Here is a 23,402-nt window from a genome sequence, read left to right as displayed (position 1 = left end):
CTATAGTTTTATGAGATTGTCTAGATGGCCTTTGGGGGCCCCTTTCCTTATCTATGGTCTTATGAAAACATCTAGGCGGTCTTTGAGGGTCCCTATCCTTATCTATGGTCTTATGAGACCATCTAGATGGTCTTTGGAGGTCTCTTTGCTTACCTATGGTCTTATGAGACCTTCTAGATGGTCTTTGGTGGTTTCTTTGCTTACCTATGGTCTTATGAGACCATCTAGATGGTCTTTGGAGGTCTCTTTGCTTACCTATGGTCTTATGAGACCTTCTAGATGGTCTTTGGTGGTTTCTTTGCTTACCTATGGTCTTATGAGACCGTCTAGATGGTCTTTGGAGGTCTCTTTGCTTACCTATGGTCTTATGAGACCGTCTAGATGGTCTTTGGAGGTCTCTTTGCTTACCTATGGTCTTATGAGACCATCTAGATGGTCTTTGGAGGTCTCTTTGCTTACCTATGGTCTTATGAGACCGTCTAGATGGTCTTTGGACGTCTCTTTGCTTACCTATGGTCTTATGAGACCATCTAGATGGTCTTTGGACGTCTCTTTGCTTACCTATGGTCTTATGAGACCGTCTAGATGGTCTTTGGACGTCTCTTTGCTTACCTATGGTCTTATGAGACCATCTAGATGGTCTTTGGAGGTCTCTTTGCTTACCTATGGTCTTATGAGACCGTCTAGATCAGGGGTCCCCAAACTAAGGCCCGGGGGCCGGATGCGGCCCTCCAAGGTCATTTACCTGGCCCCTGCCCTCAGTTTTATAATATAATATGTTTATATCAGTTTCAATAATATATATTGTATATACATATAATATTGATAATAATATTATGCTATATAATATAATATAACATATGGTATAATAGTAATACCATATAATAATATTAATTATATGTTATATATTACATATTATATAATAGTATAGTGGTATAGTTCAATATAGTAATATATAATGCTAATATTGTGTTATGCTAATAATATAATATATTGTATGTACATACAGCTGCTCTGAGTCCCCTTCAGGGTATAAATGTAGGAAATGTAGGGTGGGATATAAATGTAGTAAATAAATGCAGTAAATAAATAATTGATTTTAGACTTCGGCTCAGCCAAAGTCTGAAATGACTTGAAGGCACACAACAACAACAATCCTAATTAACTTGACTATCTCATTGGCCAGTAGCAGGCCCACACTTTCCATTGAAATCCTGATAGATTTATGTTGGTTAAAATTGTTTTCATTTTTAAATATTGTATTGTTTTTTCGTTGTTGTTGTTGCACTACAAATAAGACATGTGCAGTATGCATAGGAATTTGTTTTGTTTTTTTCAAATGATAACTCGGCCCCTCAACAGTCTGAAGGATTGTGGACCGGCCCTCTGCTTCAAAAGTTTGGGGACCCCTGGTCTAGATGGTCTTTGGAGGTCTCTTTGCTTACCTATGGTCTTATGAGACCATCTAGATGGTCTTTGGAGGTCTCTTTGCTTACCTATGGTCTTATGAGACCATCTAGATGGTCTTTGAGGGTCCCTTTCCTTACCTATGGTTTTATGAGATTGTCTAGATGGCCTTTGGTGGCCCCTTTCCTATGGTCCTATGGTCTTATGAAAGCATCTAGATGGTCTTTGAGGTCCCTTTCCTTATCTACGGTCTTCTGATGGCCTGATGAGATCATCTAGATGGCCTTTGGTGGCCCCTTTCCTTACCAATGGTCTGGACGCCTTCCGCCCTGCCCATCTCCTCCTTGCATTGCGGTGCCCAGTCCTTTGGTTCTATATCTCCCTGGCAACCCTCCTACCCTCCGGGGGAACGGAAATTCCTCATTTGTGAGTCACCTCCACAAAAAAACACCTGCTTTCCCCTCCTTGTGATCTCGGCTTTGCGTAGGTGCTGTTTGTTTGGCCCGTCCTAATCTAAATCAGAGAAGGCAAGGCGACAGTCCTGGCTCGCTTCCGCCTCGGTCTGAAATCACCCTTGGCTTGATGCACAGCTCCGTCACTTGGCCATCGATAAGACTCCCTTCTTGTCAAAACGCTCCGTTGGTTCCCGGTCCACCAATTCTGGCCCGTCCCAAGATAACATGTATTTATTATTGTTTTTTCTAAGCCAGGATCGGGAGGGTGGATGGATGCCCATGGGTTGGATGAGTCACTTCGGTGAAAGGACAGGACGTGCGTCCGGGAACGGAGAGAGCGGAGGATAAAACTGGAACCGTTCTGATCTAAATCACGGGAGGAAAGAGCCCAGAAAAGGACATTTTCAAAGTAGTAAACTACATTTTACACTCTATGGCCAAACTTGGGCCCTCCAGGTGTTTTTGACTTCAACTCCCACAATTCCTAACAGCCCATGCCTGCTCTAAAGAAAGTAATAAATAGTACTAATAATAATAATAATGAATAATCTTGGGAAGAGCCTGATATTCAGAGACGAATCCCAGGCCCTTGGACCTAATGTGCATGTGTTGTTATGTACATACAACAACAACAATATATTTGTTTGTCGTGTCAGAAGTGCATGCTCCACAGTGACTCCCAGGTATATTGGTGTGTTGCAATGCTCCAGTCGGATTCCTTCCCAGGTCATCCTCAGGGCCCAAGATGATGATGATGATGATGATGATGATGAAGAATAATAATAGTAATAGGGCCCCCGGTGGCGCAGTGTGTTAAAGCGCTGAGATGCTGAACTTGCGGACCAAAAGGTCCCAGGTTCAAATCCCGGAAGCAGAGTGAGCACCCGCTGTTAGCCCCAGCTTCCGCCAACCTAGCAGTTCGAAAACATGCCAATGTGAGTAGATCAATAGGTACTGCTCCGGCGGGAAGGTAACAGCGCTCCATTCAGTCATGCCAGTGGCCATGGAGGTGTCTATGGACAACGCCGGCTCTTCGGCTTAGAAATGGAAATGAGCACCAACCCCCAGAGTCAGACATGACAGGGGAAACCTAATAATAATAATAATAATAATAATAATAATAATAATAATAATAATAATAATAATAATAGTCCTAGACACTTGGGAAGTGTTCGACATGTGATCCAATTCAACAGCCAACAGAGTGTCTGCTGTGGACTCATCTTGTTGTGTTTCAAATAATAATTGTAATTATAATAACAACAACTTTATTTTTGTACCCTGCTTCCATCTTCCCGAAGGGACTCAGGGCGGCTTACATATGGTACAAGGTGCCTAATACAACACATAAAATAAACACACAGTATAATACAAAATAAAACCACAACAATTTGTACTTGGCACAGCGCCAATAACCTAAAGTGTCATCAGTCGTAAAAACATGGCCAACTGTAAACAAGAAGAAAGGAAAGGGATAGTGCAAGTCTGTTCATCTGTTATTAAGGGGAAAAGCACACGTCTGTGTTTTAGATAGATTAGGAATCAGCTGGTTTTCCCTGTAATAGGCAGTAAGAGCACCTAGACCATCTCATAAGACCATAGGTAAGTATAGAGACCTCCACAGACCATCTAGATGGCCTCAGAAGACCATAGGTAAGCAAAGATACCTCTAAAGACCATCTAGACGGTCTCATAAGACCATCGTAAGCAAAGAGACCTCCAAAGACCATCTAGACAGTCTCATAAGACCATTGGTAAGCAAAGAGACCTTCAAAGACCATCTAGATGGTCTCATAAGACCATAGGTAAGCAAAGAGACCTCCAAAGACCATCTAGATGGTCTCATAAGACCATAGGTAAGTAGACCTTCAAAGACCATCTAGACGGCCTCATAAGACCATCGGTAAGCAAAGAAACCTCCAAAGACCATCAAGATGGTCTCATAAGACCATCGGTAAGCAAAGAGACCTTCAAAGAGGCCTTAGTTTGGGGACCCCTGACCTAAAGCTTCAGAGAGCTTCTATTCAACCATTTCAAAGCTCCCTGCTTAGGCGGTGGTGGCACGATCATCAGCATACATGAAACTCTCTGTCCCTTCCGGCAGTGCCTGGTCACTTGTGTCAGTGTTAAACCATGCTGGAGCCAACAATGCTAATCAAGCTGGCCAATTGCAACATTGACACTCGCCTAAAAGTTTGGGATAGTACTAATAACGCAAATTATTAGTATCTGTATGCCAAATGCCTGCTTGGCTGTTGTGCACCAAGAAAGCATTTTCTCGCATTTTGAAAAGAAATCATAATGAGACCCATAATGAGAGTTTTTGGATTGGGGGAGAGGGATGTAGGGCGGAGTGCGCAATATGCAAAAATTAAAAGCAGAAAACAAGTGTCCAAGAGGAAAGGAATGTGAAACAACACAAGAATCTGGAATGGTTTCGTTTGACACCTTCAAGTCAGACTTGTCCAAAGAGGAGGGAAGGGGAGAAGATGCCCTTTGGCCCTGTACTAAGATGTTGACAGTTCATTAGGCCAGATGAGAGAAAGAGGGGCAAAAACAACATTGTCCCCATAAGATTTTCAACTCAGCTACAGTTTGCAAGGCATCTTTGATTTCTTGCTGCAGCTTCAAAAGACTCCATAGGCTTTACTTAGTTAGTTAACATCTTTGGCAGTCTTTGGCTTGCCAGGACTCACCTTCCACTCTGCTCTACATCCATTTTAAAGCTAGAAGTGAGGGACTAGATTCTATTATTATTACTGTATATACTCAAGTATATGCCGAGTTTTTCAGCCCTTTTTTAAGACTGAAAAAGCCCCCCTCGGCTTATACTCGGGTGAGGGTCCTGGTTGCCTTATATTTGGGTCAGCTTATACTCGAGAATTATTATTATTATTAGTAGTAGTAGTAGTAGTAGTAGTAGTATTATTTTACTCTATTATTATTTAAAGGATACATAAGCACATTGACATTGAAGAAGATGAGAATAATGATTTGATCAGAGTTGGACAGTCTTATCTTAAATTTGAGCTTTATGTAAATATTCAAAAACATCTAACCTACTGGTGCCTCAATTAATTTAATATTATTGGTATCTATTTTTATTTTTATTTTTGCAATTGACCCGTAGCTTATACTGGAGTCAATGTTTTCATAGAATCATAGAATAGTAGAGTTGGAAGAGACGTCATGGGCCATCCAGTCCAACCCCCCGCTAAGAAGCAGGAAATTGCCTTCAAAGCACCCCCGACAGATGGCCATCCAGCCTCTGCTTAAAAGCCTCCAAAAAAGGAGCCTCCACCACAGCCCGGGGCAGAGAGTTCCACTGCTGAACAGCTCTCACAGTCAGGAAGTTCTTCCTGATGTTCAGGTGGAATCTCCTTTCCTGTAGTTTGAAGCCATTGTTCCGCGTCCTAGTCTCCAGGGCAGCAGAAAACAAGCTCCCTCCCTCCTCCCTATGACTTCCCCTCACATATTTGTACATGGCTCTCATGTCTCCTCTCAGCCTTCTCTTCTGCAGGCTAAACATGCCCAGCTCTTTAAGCCGCTCCTCATAGGGCTTGTTCTCCAGACCTTTGATCATTTTAGTCGCCCTCCTCTGGACGCTTTCCAGCTTGTCAACATCTCCCTTCAACTGCGGTGCCCAGAATTGGACACAGTGTGATTCCAGGTGTGGTCTGACCAAGGCAGAATAGAGGGGAGCAGGACTTCCCTGGATCTAGACGCTATTCCCCTATTGATACAGGCCAGAATCCCGTTGGCTTTTTCAAGTGGTATCAAATTGGGATAATTCTGGAGTGTAGATGCACCCGTGCGTGGCAGCAACAATAACAAAACCAACGCGACGGCTGTCTTGTTTTTCTTTCCAGGTTTTCCTTGGCTGGCTTTTCGCTGACTCTCTCTGTCCTCATGGCCGGCTGCAGCCAAGGCCTCGAGAAGGTGAGTCACTCCAAAACAATGGGATTACTCAGAGATTGGCGGGGAAACATGCATGTGTTTTGCGTGTTACTTGTGTAACCATTGCCATGGCTCCCAGCTGCTGACTTTGCTGTTCGGCAGTGGAACTCTCTCCCCCAGACTGTGGTGGAGGCTCCTTCTTTGGAAGCTTTTAAACAGAGGCTGGATGGCCATCTGTCGGGGGTGCTTTGAATGCGATTTCCTGCTTCTTGGCAGGGGGTTGGACTGGATGGGGTGACCATGAGGTGTCTTCCAACTCTACTATTCTATGATTCTAACAATCATGGAATGATCCTTGGAAGGGGCTTATACTCGAGAATATATGGTGCATTTATTATTTTTCTCTATTATTATTGGTATTATTAAATTTATTATTTTTCTCTATTATTGTTGCTACTATTACATTTATTTTACTCTATTTTATTATTATTATTGTTATTATTAATACATTTATTATTTCACTCTGATCTTCTTCTTCTTAATATTATTATTGCATTTATTATTTTACTCTATTTATTATTACTTGTATTATTTTCCTGTATTTATTATTATTATTATGACATGTATTATTTTACTCTATTATTATTAAAAGGATACATACTGTATATACTCGAGTATAAGCCTAGTTTTTCAGCTCTCTTTTTAAGACTGAAAAAACCCCCCTCAGCTTATACTCGGGTGAGGGTCCTGGTTGGCTTATATTTGGGTCAGCTTATACTCGAGAATATATGGTACATTTTTTATTTTTCTCCATTATTATTGGTATTATTACATTTATTATTTTTCTCTATTATTGTTGCTACTATTACATTTATTTTACTCTATTTTTATTATTATTATTAATTCATTTATTATTTCACTCTGGTCTTATTATTATTAGATTTATTATTTTACTCTATTTATTATTACATTTATTATTTTCCTATATTTATTATTATTATTATTATTATTATTATTATTATTATTATTATTATATGTATTATTATTGCATTTATTATTTTCCTGTATTTATTATTACTTGTATTATTTTCCTGTATTTATTATTATTATTATTACACATATTATTTTACTCTATTATTATTAAAAGGATACATAAGCACATTGACATTGAAGAAGATGAGAATAATGATTTGATCAGAGTTGGACAGTCTTATCTTAAATTTGAGCTTTATGTAAATATTCAAAAACATTTAACCTACTGATGCCTCAATTAATGTAATTTTATTGGTTTCTATTTTTATTTCTTAAATTTACCACTTTCTGCTTATACTGGAGTCAATGTTTTCCCAGTTTTTTGTGGTAAAATTAAGTGCCTTGGCTTATATTCGGGTGGGCTTATACTCGAGTATATACGGTAACTTTCCCAAACTTTCCCAGATTTGTTCAGACGGGTTTACTGTATTCCAGTTTTGCCTTTGAGTGTGTGTATCTATATTTGTCTGCCCGAGAGTGTGTTTACACAATGGCGCTCATTTATCACCGATCCCCCTATTTTCTGCAAACCTGAGAGCGAAAACATTTTGGCATATTTTTGGCCCCAAAACGTGGCACGTTCCCCACCAAGTTCTTATCCATTGGATTAGCTGTCTCTTTGGCAATTCCAAACAATATTATTTCTGGTTCAGAGGGTATTTATATCTATCTAAAATATTGTGTGTATTCTATAATAATCCTGGCTCTCCGTCACCTCGTTTCCCCAGAAGGGTTGCGTGTCAGGATGTCCGTAGGAGAAATGGCTTGGGGTGCATCACGTCCAGCCTCTTGCGGTTGGGAGTTGTAGTTTTGCCCTCTTTGGCAGAGAAGGCGAAGAGTTGGAGGAGACCCCAAGGGGTATCTAGTCCAGCCACTTACCATGCATGAAGACACCCTCAAAGCCCTTCTGACAGATGGCCATCCAGCCTCTGAATCATAGAATCCTAGAGTTGGAAGAGACCCCAAAGGTCATCCAACCCCTTACTTTGCAGGAAGACACCCTCAAAACCCGACAGATGGCCATCAAGTTGGAAGAGACCCCAAAGGCCTTCTTGTCCAACCCCTTACCATGAAGGAAGACACTATTAGAGCCTTCCCAACAGATGGCCATCCAGCCTCATTGAATTATAGAATCCTATATAGAGCCCTGAGTTCCTTCAGGTGAGAAGGGTGGGATATAAATTCTGGAAATGAATAAATAAAGTTGGAAGAGACCCCAAAGGCCATCTAGTCCAACCCCTTACCATGAAGAAGGACACTATTAGAGCCTTCCTGACAGATGATCATCCAGCCTCATTGAATTATAGAATCCTAAAGTTGGAAGAGACCCCAAAGGTCATCTAGTCCAACCCCTTACCATGAAGAAAGACACTATTAGAGCCTTCCCGACAGATGGTCATCCAGCCTCATTGAATTATAGAATCCTAAAGTTGGAAGAGACCCCAAAGGTCATCTAGTCCAACCCCTTACCTTGCAGCAACACACCATCAAAGCCTTTCCGACAGATGACCATCCAGCCTCTGAATCATAGAATCCTAGAGTTGGAAGAGACCCTCAAAGGACGTTTAGTCAACCCCCTTCCTTGCAAGGAACACACAATCAAAGCACTCCTAGGATCCCATGGCACTGAGTATGGCAGTTTAAGTAGTACGAAACTGCATTAATTTGACAGTGTGGATGCACCCATGGTTGAATACATTGGTGCTATTGCCTCTCTTCAACACATGCTGCTACGGACCTGGCTTTGCAGGATGCACGTATTATTTTACTCTATTATTACATTTATTATTTCACTCTATTAGTATTATTACATTTATTATTTCACTCTATAATTATTGTTACTATTCTGTTTGTTTTACTACTACTATTACTACTACTATTGTTAACACATTTATTATTTCACACAGATGATATTATTGTTACATTTATTATTTTACTCTATTTATTATTACCTTTATTATTTCACTCTATTAGTATTATTACATTTATTATTTCACTATTAGTATTGTTACTATTCTGTTTATTTTACTACTACTACTACTACTACTATTGTTAACACATTTATTATTTCACACTGATGATATTATTGTTACATTTATTATTTTATTCTATTTATTATTATCTTTATTATTTCCCTCTATTAGTATTATTACATTTATTATTTCACTCTATTAGTATTGTTACTATTCTGTTTATTTTACTCTATTATTAATATTAACAGATTTATTATTTCACACTGATGATATTATTGTTACATTTATTACTTTACTCTATTATTATTAAAAGGACATTTACATTGAGAATAATGATTTAATCAGAGTTGGACAGTCTTATCTTAAATTACAGTTTTATGTAAATATTCAAAAACATTTAACCTACTGATGCCTCAATTAATGTAATTTTATTGGTTTCTATTTTTATTTCTGAAATTTACCGCGCTCGGCTTATACTCGAGTCAATATTTTCTCAGGTTTTATTGTGGTAAAATTAGATGCCTCGGCTTATATTCAGGTCGGCTTATACTCGAGTATATACGGTATTTATGGATTTGACTAATATGCCCTCTGCAAAAGTTACATGGCTGTCAATGGATCTGATTTTAAATATCCCATCAATCTCTAGGGATCGTTTGGCAGGGAATGCTCGTGAAACTACAACTCCCAGGATTCCATCATATTGAGCCTTGGCAGCCAAACTGCATCAATTTTACTGTGTAGATGCACCTCAGGATCAAACTACAACCTTCGCTTGATGTCATTGGAGGTCTCAGCAGCTCACATTCTGCATAACTAACTGGGATACTGGGAGTTGTAGGCCTTGAAAGAAGGCTTTTTATGCCAGATTCCGTAGAAAGACAATGTTTTCAGGCATCCATGGAATAATAATAATAATAATAATAATAATAATAATAATAATAATAATAATAATACTTTATTTGTACTCCACCCCATCTCCCCAAGGGGACTCGAAGCAGCTTACAACAGTATAAATAATAACAATAATCAAAATAAAACAATGATAATAAACCAATACACTAATTATATATATATACATGTAATGTTCGTTTTACTATGGAGCAAACAACAAAATCACTGAACCAAATCACACCAAATTTGGCCACAAAAGACATAGGCATCCAAAATATGTCTTTCAATCAAAAACATCTAGAAAAATAGTCCAAATTACAGAGGATGAGGAAGAGCCTTTGTTCCCCTAGCTGTCAGTTAGAAAGGTAGACCCGGCTGCCTTTAGGCCCCGCCCCCTTCGTATCCTAGCAACTCAGCCAAAATGGCACCCAGGGCACAGGCAGAGCGCACTTAGGCCTGATCCATACAGCCTATAAAATACAGATTATCTGATTAGAACTGGATTATATGGAAATGTAGACTTTATAATCTTATATTATCTGCTTTGAACTGGATTATCTTGAGTCCACACTGCCATATAATCCACTTCAATGTGGATTTTATACAGCTGTGTAGAAGGGGCCTCATATAATCCACTTCTAAGCAGATAATATAAGATTATAGATATAATATGAAATACTTACTGTGGTATATGGCCATTCAGTCTGGAAAGCTCACAGCAACCTAGTGATTCCGGCCATGAAAGCCTTCAGCAATGCATATGAATCAAATCCACAAATAATCTAGTACAAGTGTCAACCGCATTGACAAAATGTAGGGTTTGCTGTATTCTCAGGTATCTGTGGAGGGCCTTGGGATGCATTGTGTTGTGCCAAAATAGAAGAAACCAATGAGGCAGTTGGAAGGTGTTGACCCTTGCAGAAAACCACATGAATCACTTCCAAAAGTGCAAATGTTGAGTGCAAAGGGTTTGCCATATTCTCAGGTGTCCATAGAGCAGTGGATCCCAAACTTATTTGTCCTGCTGCCCCCTTTGCAGAAGAAATACTACCCAGCGCCCTCTGGAAAGGGGGGCATGGCTTAGAGGGGTGGGCGTAGCTCCTGCTCAAGAGGGTGGGGCTGAGCCTCTCCCCTAGTCCAAGATGCAGGGCTGCGAGGGGGAGGGGGAGGTGGGTGGGGCAACAAATGGGTGGAGTTACGAGCTCTGAGGCAGGGCTGAGCTTCTATCCCTGTCCTGCGGTGCCTGCCAGGACACAGGAGGCGGGGCTAGAGGAGGGGGCGGGGCCTCTTCCCACGTGCCTGACAGGGCTGAACCTCTATACCCCACCTATGTGTTCTAACAAGAGCCTCATGGGAGGTATACAGAGGCTAAGCCCTGTCTCGCGCTCTTGGGAAGAGGCCCGCCCCCACCCCTAGCCCCTCCCTTTAGTCCTAAAAGGTCTCTCAGGAGAGGTATAGAGGCTCAGCCCTGTCTTGGGCTCTTGGGAAGAAGCCACGCCCACTCCTCTAGCTCCGCCCCCTGTATCTTACCAGGCGCCTCAGGTGCTCAGCCCTGTCTCCGGCACTTGGGAAGAGGCCCCTCCCCTCCTCTGGCCCCGCCCCCGTGTCCTCATAGGTGCCATCACCGCCCCCCTGGATTGCTCCAGCACCCACTTTGGGAATCACTGCCATGGAGGGTCTTGGATGCCTTGTGTTGTGCCGAAACAAAAGAAGCTGATATGGTGGTTGGAAGAAGAGAGTCCGTAACCCTTTCTCCTTCCCCCGCAGACCCCGCAACGTGCACCCCGTCAGGCTTCGGAGGATGACAGCACGGGGAGCTCGGTGCCCGGCGTCTGGAGTGTTTGGGGCCCTTGGTCAGCGTGTTCCCAGCGCTGTGGAAGGGGCGTCTTGGAGCGGAGCCGGGACTGCCAATCCCCCCATTTACGTGTCCCGTGGGCCGGGAGAACAGACTCTGTCCCACCGCCGGTTTACCCGCCTCACCCAGGATCCGCCGGACCACATCCGGCCCGCCCGTCTTTCCCGCTCCATACGGATCGGAACCCTAATCTGGCTCTGACCTTCCCAAGCAGCGGCTCAGTCCTTCCTCTCCATAACCCGGGTCCTCCGTATAATTCCCCAAACCGCTACAGCCGGCAAGAGGAGTGGCCCCCGACTCGGCCAAGGGGCGTCGTGGCCCCCCAGCACAACCGCCGGAGGGATCCCGCAGCCCTTCGAGGGCAGGTCTCGGGTCACGTTTCGTCCCAAAGGGCGTCGCTCAGCTCCCCGGTTGGGGCCGCGTCCAGGCCCCACGTTCCGGCCCCCCGCGAGACCCTGCCCTTGTTCAAGCCTCCAAGGAGAGACGGCCCAAACGGGGGGCCGCGGCCTGATGGGCCTCATCACGGGAGCCAATCGGATAGCGGACGCCACAGATGGGGGTCTTCTCCGACACCTGAGTCTCAAGCAGCCCGGAGGTGAGAATCAGGGTCCAATTTTGAAGCCAAGACTATCATTCAGTAATGGCTTCCATGCACGTGATCGCGGTGAATGCATCTGGTGTCAGTCAGGAGATTTGCATGTGTACCTGGTGTTTGCTTAAGTGTCATAGAAGCTATTCCCCTCTGCTTTCATCCCTTCTTTCTCTTCCTTTGTTTCCATAACATTTTAAAAAATAAGTCGAACCCCAAGAGAGGGTTCTGGGAATTGTAGTTGCCAGTTGTGTCCATTTTCAGCCAGTCAGAGCATGGACACTGTTGGTGGTTGTAGAAATAAATAAATAGAAGCTTTACCACCGTTTCTGAATCAAGATAAACCCTGCAGTATAATAAAGTGTCACTCAGGCTTGTGTAACAAGTAACGGTATCTTTACTTCAGTTCAAAAGATCAAACAGGACAACAATATATACAACAGTCTTTCTGAATTCACATAGAGAACATAAACAGTCCCTTTAAATAGTCTTTTAATATGCCTCATTTGCTTTATAAATAATCAGGCTTTGGAGAGTTGGCAACCATTTTCTTCCTGACCATTTCCAGTCAGCTGCTGTCCTCCCTCTCCGATGTGAAGCTAGAGACAGCAGCCAATCAGAAATCTGGCTTCTGGCTGGCTCATCCAATCAGCTGTTGACACATGCCCTTTCCTGTCAATTCACTACATCATGGTGCCTCTTTTCCAAATCCTCACATCAGCCAATCAGAGCATGGACACAACCAGGCCTTTTATTGGCTGGGAAATGGAGAGAGAAAAACTTCAGTTCCCATCATGCTCTGAGAGGAACTCGGAGACTTTTCAATGCTCGCCTCATGCAAGTGCTGCTGGGAGGGCAAGTTCCCAGCAGGGCCCTCTCTGGAGGAGGAGCCTGGAGAACTTTTCCTCTGCTGGGATGGGAGAAAATAAACACAAATCTAAATTCAGCACAAAAAAAATCTAAAAGAATAACGTAAAATTATATCTGATGAAAAATACTTGTTGGCTCGTGTTATCTTGTAGATCTTTTGATTGGAAATAATCCTACAGACCAGGGAATTAAACCCCACACATGTGCTTTGTTGCTCCCAGGTCCCGGGTTCGGGAGGCCATCAAGCCCGGGAAGTACGGCTACGGGAAGGTGCCGTTCGCTTTGCCGCTCCATAAAGACCCGGCCGAGGAGGCTGCCGGCCGCGCGAAGAGACACCAAGCGGAGCATCCCGGGCCTCCGCCGCCTCCGCCTCCGCCGCCTCCTCGCCCTACATCGAAGAAGCCCAAACGCAAAGCCTCTCATGAAGAAGTGTCCCGGAGCCAGGAAAAGGACCCGCCGGATTCTGGAGCGCATGAGAAGGAGAAGCATCCTCCGCTGGTCCGTGCTGTGGAGGGACACGATTCAGGGCACGGTGACAGCGTCAATATCCGAGGTCCAGAAGACACGTCTCAACCTGAGGCTGATTTGACAGTATCTCATCCTGTGGAACCAGGTATGGCCACGGCGACACGTAGTGAACATCACCATGGGAAAGCGGCTACTGTGTCCTCCGGCGATGCCTCTGCGGCTGGAGAAACCCACCCGGAAGCAAGACCCCGAGAAGGAAAGAGGCCTCATGACAAATCCCCAAAAGGAGCAAAATCAGGTGCTCCAACTTCTGGAGTCAGTCCCAACTCCCAGGGTCGAGTGGAGCTTCGCTTGTCGCACCGAGTCCTGAAAAACCAAAGCTCTGCTTCCAAGCAGACGGCAAAAACGCTGGAGCCGTCGGCCCGTTCCAGGGGCCCACAGCCACCCTCGGGGCTACCTCGAACGCGGGCGCACAGGCAGAACGAGCCCCGGACGGGAGGAAGCGGCAATTACGGGTCGCGGTCGACACACAGCCTCTTCGTGGACCGTCCCGTGGCCCCTCCGCGGAACACGGAGCCCGACATTTGGCTCCTGCACCACGGGAACCCCGTGCAATTCCACGCCCGGGGTCAAGGGCCGCCCCAGGCGGGGCCCGAAGTGCCGCAATGGAACCTGTATTATCCTGGGACGGAGACCTTCCGCTGCGAAGGAGAAAGCAAGCAATACAAAGCCTGCAGCCAAGAGGTGAGCATGCCAAGTCCTTTCCCATACGACCACAGGGGAATCCCAGATGGCCACTCTCTTCTTCTCTATGACATCGTTGAATGGCTCCACCCCTTTCCCATTGTTTTATTTCATCCATATCTGTATGTGTGTGTGTGTGTGTGTGTGTGTGTGTGTGTATATATATATATACATACAGTAGAGTCTCACTTATCCAAGCTAAACGGGCCGGCAGAAGCTTGGATAAATGAATATCTTGGATAATAAGGAGGGATTAAGGAAAAGCCTATTAAACATCAAATTAGGTTATGATTTTACAAATTAAGCACCAAAACTTCATGTTATACAACAAATTTGACAGAAAAAGTAGTTCAATACGTAGTAATGTTATGTTGTAATTACTGTATTTACGAATTTAGCACCAAAATATCACGATATATTGGAAACATTGACTACAAAAATGGCTTGGATTATCCAGAGGCTTGGATAAGCGAGGCTTGGATAAGTGAGACTCTACTGTGTATGTGTGTGTGTGTGTGTGTGTGTGTGTGTGTGTGTGTGTATATATATATATATATATATATATATATATATATATGTATATATGTTGTTCCTGGCCACACGTTGCTGTGGCTTATGGGAATGCTTTGTTGGCCAGGTGGAATAGCAGTGAATAGCCTTGCAGCCTCAAAAGCCTGAATGCTGGCTGTACCCCAGTGCCATTGTGGCCAAGGGGGTTGCTAGGAGATGAAGTGGGCGGGGCCTAAAGGCCGCAGGGCCTACTCTTCTGACCAGCAACCAGGGTTGAAAACGGCTCTTTCTTGTTCTCTAATTTGGATTTTATTTTCCAGGTTTTTGTTTGAAAGACATAGATTGGATGACTATGTCTTTTGTGGCCAAATTTGCTGTGATTTGGTTCAGTGGTTTTGTTGTTTACTCAGTCCTACAAACGTACATTACATTTTTATATATATACAGTATATATAGCAATATATGTCTGGACTTCAACTCCCACAATTCCTAACAGCCTACCTGGAGGGCCCAAGTTGGCCCAGGCCTGGTATATACACATACGTTAAAAGTAACTTTTGATTTGAATTAACATAGGCTTAATTCTACTTCAGTACAGTAGACTCTCATTGGTAGATGCTGTCGTTTCCAGTTGCTTGAGAGTTACTGTTAAAAATAAGCCTTATTATTATTATTATTGATAATAATATTATTAAGACATAATATCACACAGGAAACGAGATATATATGCTGGATTTTGTATCACAAAATCATAGAATCATAGAATCATAGAATCATAGAATAGTAGAGTTGGAAGAGACCTCATGGGCCATCCAGTCCAACCCCCTGCCAAGAAGCAGGAAATCGCATTCAAAGCACCCCCGACAGATGGCCATCCAGCCTCTGCTTAAAAGCCTCCAAGGAAGGAGCCTCCACCACAGTCTGGGGGAGAGAGTTCCACTGTCGAACAGCCCTCACAGTGAGGAAGTCGAACACTTCCCAAGCATTTAGGACTGTGTGATGTATTTGTCAGAGCGCGCGGTTTGGAGAAACACAATCATTCCCACTTCAACAATATTATTATTATTATTATTATTATTATTATTATTATTATTATTATTATTATTATTATATCACATACTATACCCTGTTTCCCCTAAAATAAGACATCCCCAGAAAATAAGACCTAGTAGAGGTTTTGCTGAATTGCTAAATATAAGGCCTCCCCTGAAAGTAAGACCTAGCAAAGTTTTTGTTTGGAAGCATGCCCGCCGAACAGAACACCAGAGCATGCAGGATTGGGAAATGTACATACCATAGAGTGTTGTACATGGAAATAATGGTAGTAACAAGAAATTCTTGTTAGGATTCACAGTTTGTCTGATTATGCTGGTTTGTGATGACAGCTACTGTACAGTATATAATAAATGTTCATTTTTTGCTCAATAATAAATGTGAATTCTTCTTCATGGAAAAATAAGACATCCCCTGAAAATAAGACCTAGCGCATCTTTGGGAGCAAAAATTAATATAAGACACTGTCTTATTTTGGGGAAACAGGGTACCAATACTGTAAGCTCTGTGTTGACCTGTTATTAATGTTGCAATACAGACATTAAAAGCCAATTAAGGCTAGTAAAGACAAACTTAATGCAGTACAGTTTTTCTGTTGGTCATGGGGGTTCTGTGTGGGAAATTTGGCCCAATTCTATCATTGGTGGGGTTCAAGGGCCTCTTTGGTTATAGGTTAACAATAAATCCCAGCAACTACAACTCCCAAATGCCAAGGTTGATTTTCCCCAGACTCCACCAGTGTTCAAATTTGGGCATATTGAGTATTTGTTAGGTTCAGATCCCCCAGTAACATGCTATGCTAATATAATATAATATAATATAATATAATATAATATAATATAATATAATATAATATAATATAATATAATATAATATCTCCTGCCAACCTAGCAGTTCGAAAACATGCAAATGTGAGTAGATCAATAGGTACCGCTCCGGCGGGAAGGTAATGGCGCTCCATGCAGTCATGCCGGCCACATGACTTTGGAGGTGTCTATGGCTCTTCGGCTTAGAAATGGAGATGAGCACCAACCCCCAGAGTCAGACATGACTGGACTTTACGTCAGGGGAAACCTTTACCTATAATATAATATATTTATATATTATATATTACATATAATATTACTAATAATATTACAGTATAGTGGTACAGCTCAATATAGTTATATCTAATGCTAATATTGTGCTAAGCTAATAATATTTGTAAGCCACTCTGAGTCCCCTTCGGGGTGATAAAGGTGGGATATAAATGTAGTAAATAAATAAATAAATAAATAAATAAATAAATAAATAGTTTGAGTCCACAGTGCTCTCTGGATGTAGGTGAACTACAACTCCCAAACTCAAGGTTAATGTCCACCAAACCTTTCCAGTATTTTCTGTTGGTCATGCAAATTCTGTGTGCCAAGTTTGGTTCAATTTCATCGTCGGTGGAGTTCAGAATGCTCTTTGATGGAAGGTGAACTATAAATCCCAGCAACTACAACTCCCAAATGTCAAGGTCTATTTTCCGCAAACTCCACCAGTGTTCAAATTTGGGCATATTGAGTATTTGTTTCAAGCTTGGTTCAGATCCATCATTGTTTGAGTCCACAGTGCTCTCTGGATGTAGGTGAACTACAATTTCCAAACTCAAGGTCAATGTCCACCAAACCTTTCCAGTATTTTCTGTTGGTCATGGGAGTTCTGTGTACCAAGTTTGGTTCGGTTCCATCGTTGGTGGAGTTCAGAATGCTCTTTGATGGCGGGTGAACTATAAATCCCAGCAACTACAACTCCCAAGTGTCAAGATCAATTTTCTCCAAACCCCACCAGTGTTCAGTTGGGCGTATCAGGTATTTGTGCCCAATTTGGTGAATGAAAATGCATCCTGCATATCAATATTGACATTAAGATTCATAACAGTAGCAAAATGACACTTACAAAGTAGAAATGAAAATAATTTTATATTTGGAGGTCACCACAACATGAGGAACTGTATTAAGGTGTCACGGCATTAGGAAGGTTGAGAAACACTACATTAGACCCAAGATGCCAGCTTTTTGGGAATGATGGAACTGTTAGTCCTGAACCTCCTGAAAAGATGCTGCTATGTATTGGAAAGGCTTGATCCTTTCGGGGAGGAAAAGCATCATTAAGACAGAAGGTTTGCCAACCAGACTGGGATCAATGCCAGGAAAAAGGGGGAAGAATAGAAGAGACAATCCTTCAATTATATTCTCATGATTTTTGAACTCTTCACCTCTGGGAAAACCCTTTCCCCCACTGGCTTGCCTGGCACGGATTGGTCCAACGCCGGGAGATTTTCGGATGTATTCTGAAAGGGCCCTTTCAGCACAAAAATGCATTTAAAAATGCAGAAATGCCATGAATGGAAGCCTAGGAAGGGAATTTCCGATCCTGGCATTTTACTATAAGGAATATCTATATATATATAAATGTAATGTGCGTAGTTCCCATGGAATAAACAACAAAACCACTGAACCAAATCACACCAAATTTAGCCACAAAAGACATAGTCATTCAATCTATGCCATTCAGTTAAAAAAAAAACCTAGAAGAATAAAACCCAAATTATAGAGGACGAGGAAGAGCCGTTCTCCCCTAGCTGCCAGTCAGAAGGGTAGGCCCCGCCCCCTTTAGGCCCTGCCTTTTCATGTCATAGCAACCCCCTCAGCCACAATGGCGTCCGGGGGACAGGCAGGGTTCACTTAGGCTTCTTCCACATCTATCTATCTATATATATAAAAGAGTGATGGCATCACGGCGACCCACAAAACAAAACTACAGGCCCCCCAACCTCGAAATTTGACAACACAACCCCTCATCCATGCCTCTAGGTTGATACAACAAAAAGAAAAGAAAAATAAAGTCCTAATTAGAGGGAGAGGAATAATTGCTTTTATCCAATTGCTGCCAGTTAGAAGGCTAAGCTCTGTTCACTTGGTCCCCTAGCAACCCACTCAGCCCAGGGGACCCTTTACCTTAACTACCACCAATTCCTCAATACTTTATTTCCCATACCACCAGACTTCGCCACAGCAACGCGTGGCCGGGCACAGCTAGTTGCTTATAAAATACGGATTATCTGATTTGAACTGGATTATATGGCAGTGTAGATTCAAAGCCCTTCCACACAGCTATATAACCCAGAATGCCAAGGCAGATAATGCACAGTACAATATCTGCTTTGAACTGGATTATCTTGAGTCCACACTGCCACATAATCCAGTTCAGTGTGGGTTTTATACAGTTGTGTAGAAGGGGCCTCAAGATAATCCAGTTCTAAGCAAGTAATATAAGATTATAAAATATAATTCTGGCCCTATAAGAGATGGGTTTCTGGCCCTATAAGGTGTGTTTCTGGCTTAAAATAAGAGGCCATTCGCAGCTCTATAAGAGATGAGTTTCTGGCCTTATAGGTCCTATAAAGGGTGTGCTTCTGGCTTCAAATAAGAGATGCTCCACAGCCCTATACAAGTTTGATTTCCAGTCCTATAAGGGATGTGTTTCTGGCTTTATAAGCCCTATAAGGGATGTGTTTAAGGGCTTCAATTAAGAGACACTTCCCAGCACTATAAGGAATCTGTTTCTGCAACGTAACTGCAACGTGGGTGGTGGTCTGTCTATAAATGTGTATGTGTACATGTTTGTATATGTGTATTGTAGTTGTATCATAATATCCGTTTCTGCCCCTGAAATAAGGGACATGCCTTTTAATAAGGGATGTGAGATGGTCCTACAAAGGACAAGCTTTCTAGACCTCAAATAGTGGATATATATTGTATATACATATAATATTGATAATAATATTATAATGCAATACAGTATTATACTAATAATAATACAATATAATATCATTAATAATATATTATATATTAAATGTAATATTACTAATAATATTACCATATAATGAAATAGTACAATATAGTAATGTAATGCTTATATTGTGCTATATTAATAATATATTGTATGTACATTTGATTTGTAAGCCGCTCTGAGTCCCCTTCGGGGTGAGAAGAGCGGGATATAAATGTAGTAAATAAACAAATAAATAAATATATATAAAAATGTAATGTATGTTTGTAGGATTGAGTAAACAACAAAACCACTGAACCATATCACACCAAATTTGGCCACAAAAGACATAGTCATCCAATCTATGTCTTTCAAACAAAAAACCTAGAAAAGAAAGTCCAAATTAGAGAACAAGGAAGAGCCGTTTTCAACCCTGGTTGCTGGTCAGAAGGGTAGGCCCTGCCCCCTTTTGTCTCCTAGCAACCCGCTCAACCACAATGTGCTGGGGTACAGCCAGGGTTAAGGCTTTTGAGGCTGCAAGGCTATTCACTGCTATTCCACCTGGCCCACAAAGCATTCCCATAAGCCACAGCAACACGTGGCCGGGCACTGCTAGTCTCTTATAATAAGGGACAGCACCTATAAGGGTCATGCTGTCTTCCTAATACAGAAAGCAGCCTTTCCATGGCGTGCCTGAATTCGCGCTCGGAACGCAGAACCGCCTTCCTTTTCTGCGTTTGTTCTCCTTTTATTGAATTAGAAAAAGAAAAGAAAAAAGAAGCTGATGAATAACAGGCCTTCTTTCTGGTTCAGAGAGAAGGCAGGGATGAATTCCCAGGGACGAAACAATGGGCGTTGGTATTGATTCTTTCCAAATTTCCCTGATTGCTCTTTGGGGAGAAGAACCTCAGCTCGTTTCGGCTTTATTGAGGTTGGGGACCCCTCAGTGGAATAGGAGGGGTGTCCTTGCAGAGGCATTAATCTGGGGGTCAAGCCAGACCTTGAAAAAAGGTCTTATTTTGGACAAGTACTCCCATAATTATTATTATTATTATTATTTTATTATGACACAGCAAACAAGATAGACATGCTGGATTTCGTATCACAAAATCACAAATCGAACACTTCCCAAGCATCTAGGACTGTGTGATGTATTTTTGGATGATGCCCGCAGATCTCAGTCGGGTGGCCTTTTGCAGTTGGCAGATCACGATTTTGTCAATGTCTGTTGTTTCCAAATGCCGGCTGAGATCTTTTGGAACTGCACCCAGTGTGCCCATCACCACCGGGACCACCTGCACTGGTTTCTGCCAGAGTCTTTGAAGTTCAGTCTTGAGGTCCTGATAGCAGCTGAGTTCTTCCTGTTGTTTTTCGTCAATGCGACTGTCACCTGGGATGGCAACATCAATGATCCAAACCTTTTTCCTTTCCACAACTGTGATGTCTGGTGTGTTGTGTTCCAGAACTTTGTCAGTCTGGATTTGGAAGTCCCACAGTATCTTTACGTGCTCATTCTCCAATACTTTGCAGGTTTGTGATCCCACCAGTTCTTTACTGCTGGGAGGTGGTACTTGAGGCATAAGTTCCAATGGATCCTTTGGGCCACATAGTTGTGCCTCTGTTTGTAGTCTGTGCAATTTTCTTACAGCAGCTGAGGATATGATCAATGGTTTCATCAGCTTCCTTGCACAGTCTGCATTTTGGGTCATCAGCTGATTTTTCGATCTTGGCCTGAATTGCCTTTGTCCTGATGTCTTGCTCCGGGGCTGCAAGGATCAAGCCTTCTGTCTCCTTCTTCAGGGTCCCATTCGTGAGCCAGAGCCAGGTCTTCTCCTTATCAGCTTTTCCTTCAATTTTGTCAAGGAACTTTCCATGCAATGTTTTGTTGTGCCAGCTGTCAGCTCTAGTTTGTAGTGCAGTTTTCTTGTACTGATTCTTTGTCTGCTGTGTTTTGAGGAGTTTCTGATTTTTATTATTATTATTTGAAACACAACAAGATGAGTCCACAGCAGACACTCTACTGGCTGTTGTTTTGGATTACTTATTATTATTATTATTATTATTATTATTATTATTAGGGGAGTAGTAGTCCAAAATAAGATAATAATAATTATAATATTATTATAATATTATTATAATTATATTGTTGTTATTATTATTATTATTATTATTATTATTATTATTATTACTATTGTTGAAGGCTTTCATGACTGGAATCACAAGGTTGTTGTGTGTTTTCCGGGCTGTATGGCCATGTTCCAGAAGCATTCTCTCCTGACGTTTCACCCACATCTATGGCAGGCATCCTCACAACCTCTGAGGATGCCTGCCATAGATGTGGGTGAAGCGTCAGGAGAGAATGCTTCTGGAACACGGCCATACAGCCTGGAAAACACACAACCCTATAATCAATATTGTTATTAGTGTTATTGTTGTTGTTAATACCAGCCTCTGGATACTAGCCACTTTGCTTAAAAGTGGGGTAATGATAATAATAATGTGTTGTTGTTGTTGTTGTTGCCCCACTTTTAAGCCAAGTAGTTTAAATTATAATTGCCTCTGATCCTCCAGGCCTTCAAGGCTGTTCATGGGAGTTGGAATCATCCTCCCCAGATAAGGAGTCTAGTGAAGATGAATTGATCAGAAGTTCTCATGAAAAGACATCTGGGGACATGGACCTAAACTAGGAGGCTCGCCTTCTAATTCAAGCAGGTCAACACGCCTCTCAATACACCTTTGTGGGAAGCAAAAGTTCCAGGGGAGTCGTAATGCTTTTATGTCTGTATATTAGGAGTTACCAGCTCTTTGCTATTCAGTTCAGGCAACATGGCTTTCAAGTTACAGTCAGGCCTGGGTTCTCTAGTTCTTGTCTTGGTTCTGGGATTCAAATATTTTGGGAATTTTTCCATGTTCATGTTGTGTATCCTTGATCTTATGGACTCAAGTTGCTTTTGAAGAATGACAGATCTTTCCTGTATCAAGGTGTCTTTGTTTAGATGCAACTGCACTTTGAAATATCCATGGTTTCACACTCTTCTATTTTCCTTCCACAGCCCTGTCCTCCCGAACGTCCAGATCCGCGGTCGGTCCAATGTGCTGCATACAACAATCAGGAATTTATGGGCCGGTTTTACGAGTGGGAACCCTTCAGAGACGGTAAGAACGCGGACAGTAAAGCCCCAAATCCCCAATTTTCTTGAACTTCCACTGAGTCTTTCGAAAATATAATTTGGGTACGCTGAAGGTGAAGGTGTCACTCTCTCAGCCACCAATGCGCACAATTTAGATTTTTGGATTTCTGCTAAGGGGTGGTTTGTCTATAATAAGAATGATTTTCAAGGTTGAAAAGTAGAGGAAGATTGCTCCAAGATTGCCAGTTTTCTGCATGGAAATACGGTCACCCATCACTCATTTTGGTATGGAAATATCTTTCTCGTTTTGGCATGGAAAGACCCTTTGAATAATTTTTATTAATGCTTTCAACATATAAATAAAATCACACCGATATAAGATAAGGTGGGGGGGGGGGGGGGAGAGGATCCGAAAAAGAAAGAAAAGAAAAAAAAACCCATCGACCCAAAAACAAATATAGATATACAAAGACAAATATTCAGACTTTAGCTTAAAATTGACTTCCATCTTTGCACTGTGTCCTATACAACAATAAATCACAAAATTTTGTTCCTTCAACCATTTCCATCTAGTGTCCTTATTTTGTATGTTTCCATTTATATACATGTTCTATTCTTTTATGAGACTTTTTTTTCCCTTTAAACTTTTATTCCATTCTAGATAATTACCTTGTGTTCTTTTTCTTTCAGATAGTTAATTACCAATTCCCAGTTTGTCTGTTTTTT

The 23,402-nt window shown here is 42.1% G+C and overlaps 1 protein-coding gene across 4 annotated transcripts in view; it reads left to right on the top strand.

The window, feature by feature from the left end:
* adamtsl4 (ADAMTS like 4) overlaps positions 1 to 23,402 on the top strand; it is a 131,551-nt gene that overhangs the window by 56,271 nt on the left and 51,878 nt on the right. For all 4 annotated transcript variants that reach the window (XM_062964805.1, XM_062964804.1, XM_062964803.1 and 1 more), the window contains exons 4-7: positions 5,732 to 5,801; positions 11,426 to 12,108; positions 13,194 to 14,184; positions 22,599 to 22,701. In XM_062964805.1, coding sequence (XP_062820875.1) covers positions 5,732 to 5,801; positions 11,426 to 12,108; positions 13,194 to 14,184; positions 22,599 to 22,701 — 1,847 coding nt within the window. The remainder of the gene's footprint in view (positions 1 to 5,731; positions 5,802 to 11,425; positions 12,109 to 13,193; positions 14,185 to 22,598; positions 22,702 to 23,402) is intronic.

This window comes from Anolis carolinensis, unplaced genomic scaffold (assembly GCF_035594765.1).
Source record: "Anolis carolinensis isolate JA03-04 unplaced genomic scaffold, rAnoCar3.1.pri scaffold_14, whole genome shotgun sequence".
Lineage (NCBI taxonomy): Eukaryota > Metazoa > Chordata > Lepidosauria > Squamata > Dactyloidae > Anolis > Anolis carolinensis.
The sequence above is the reverse complement of the archived record's forward strand: the minus strand, read 5'-3'. Positions and strand labels throughout refer to the sequence as shown.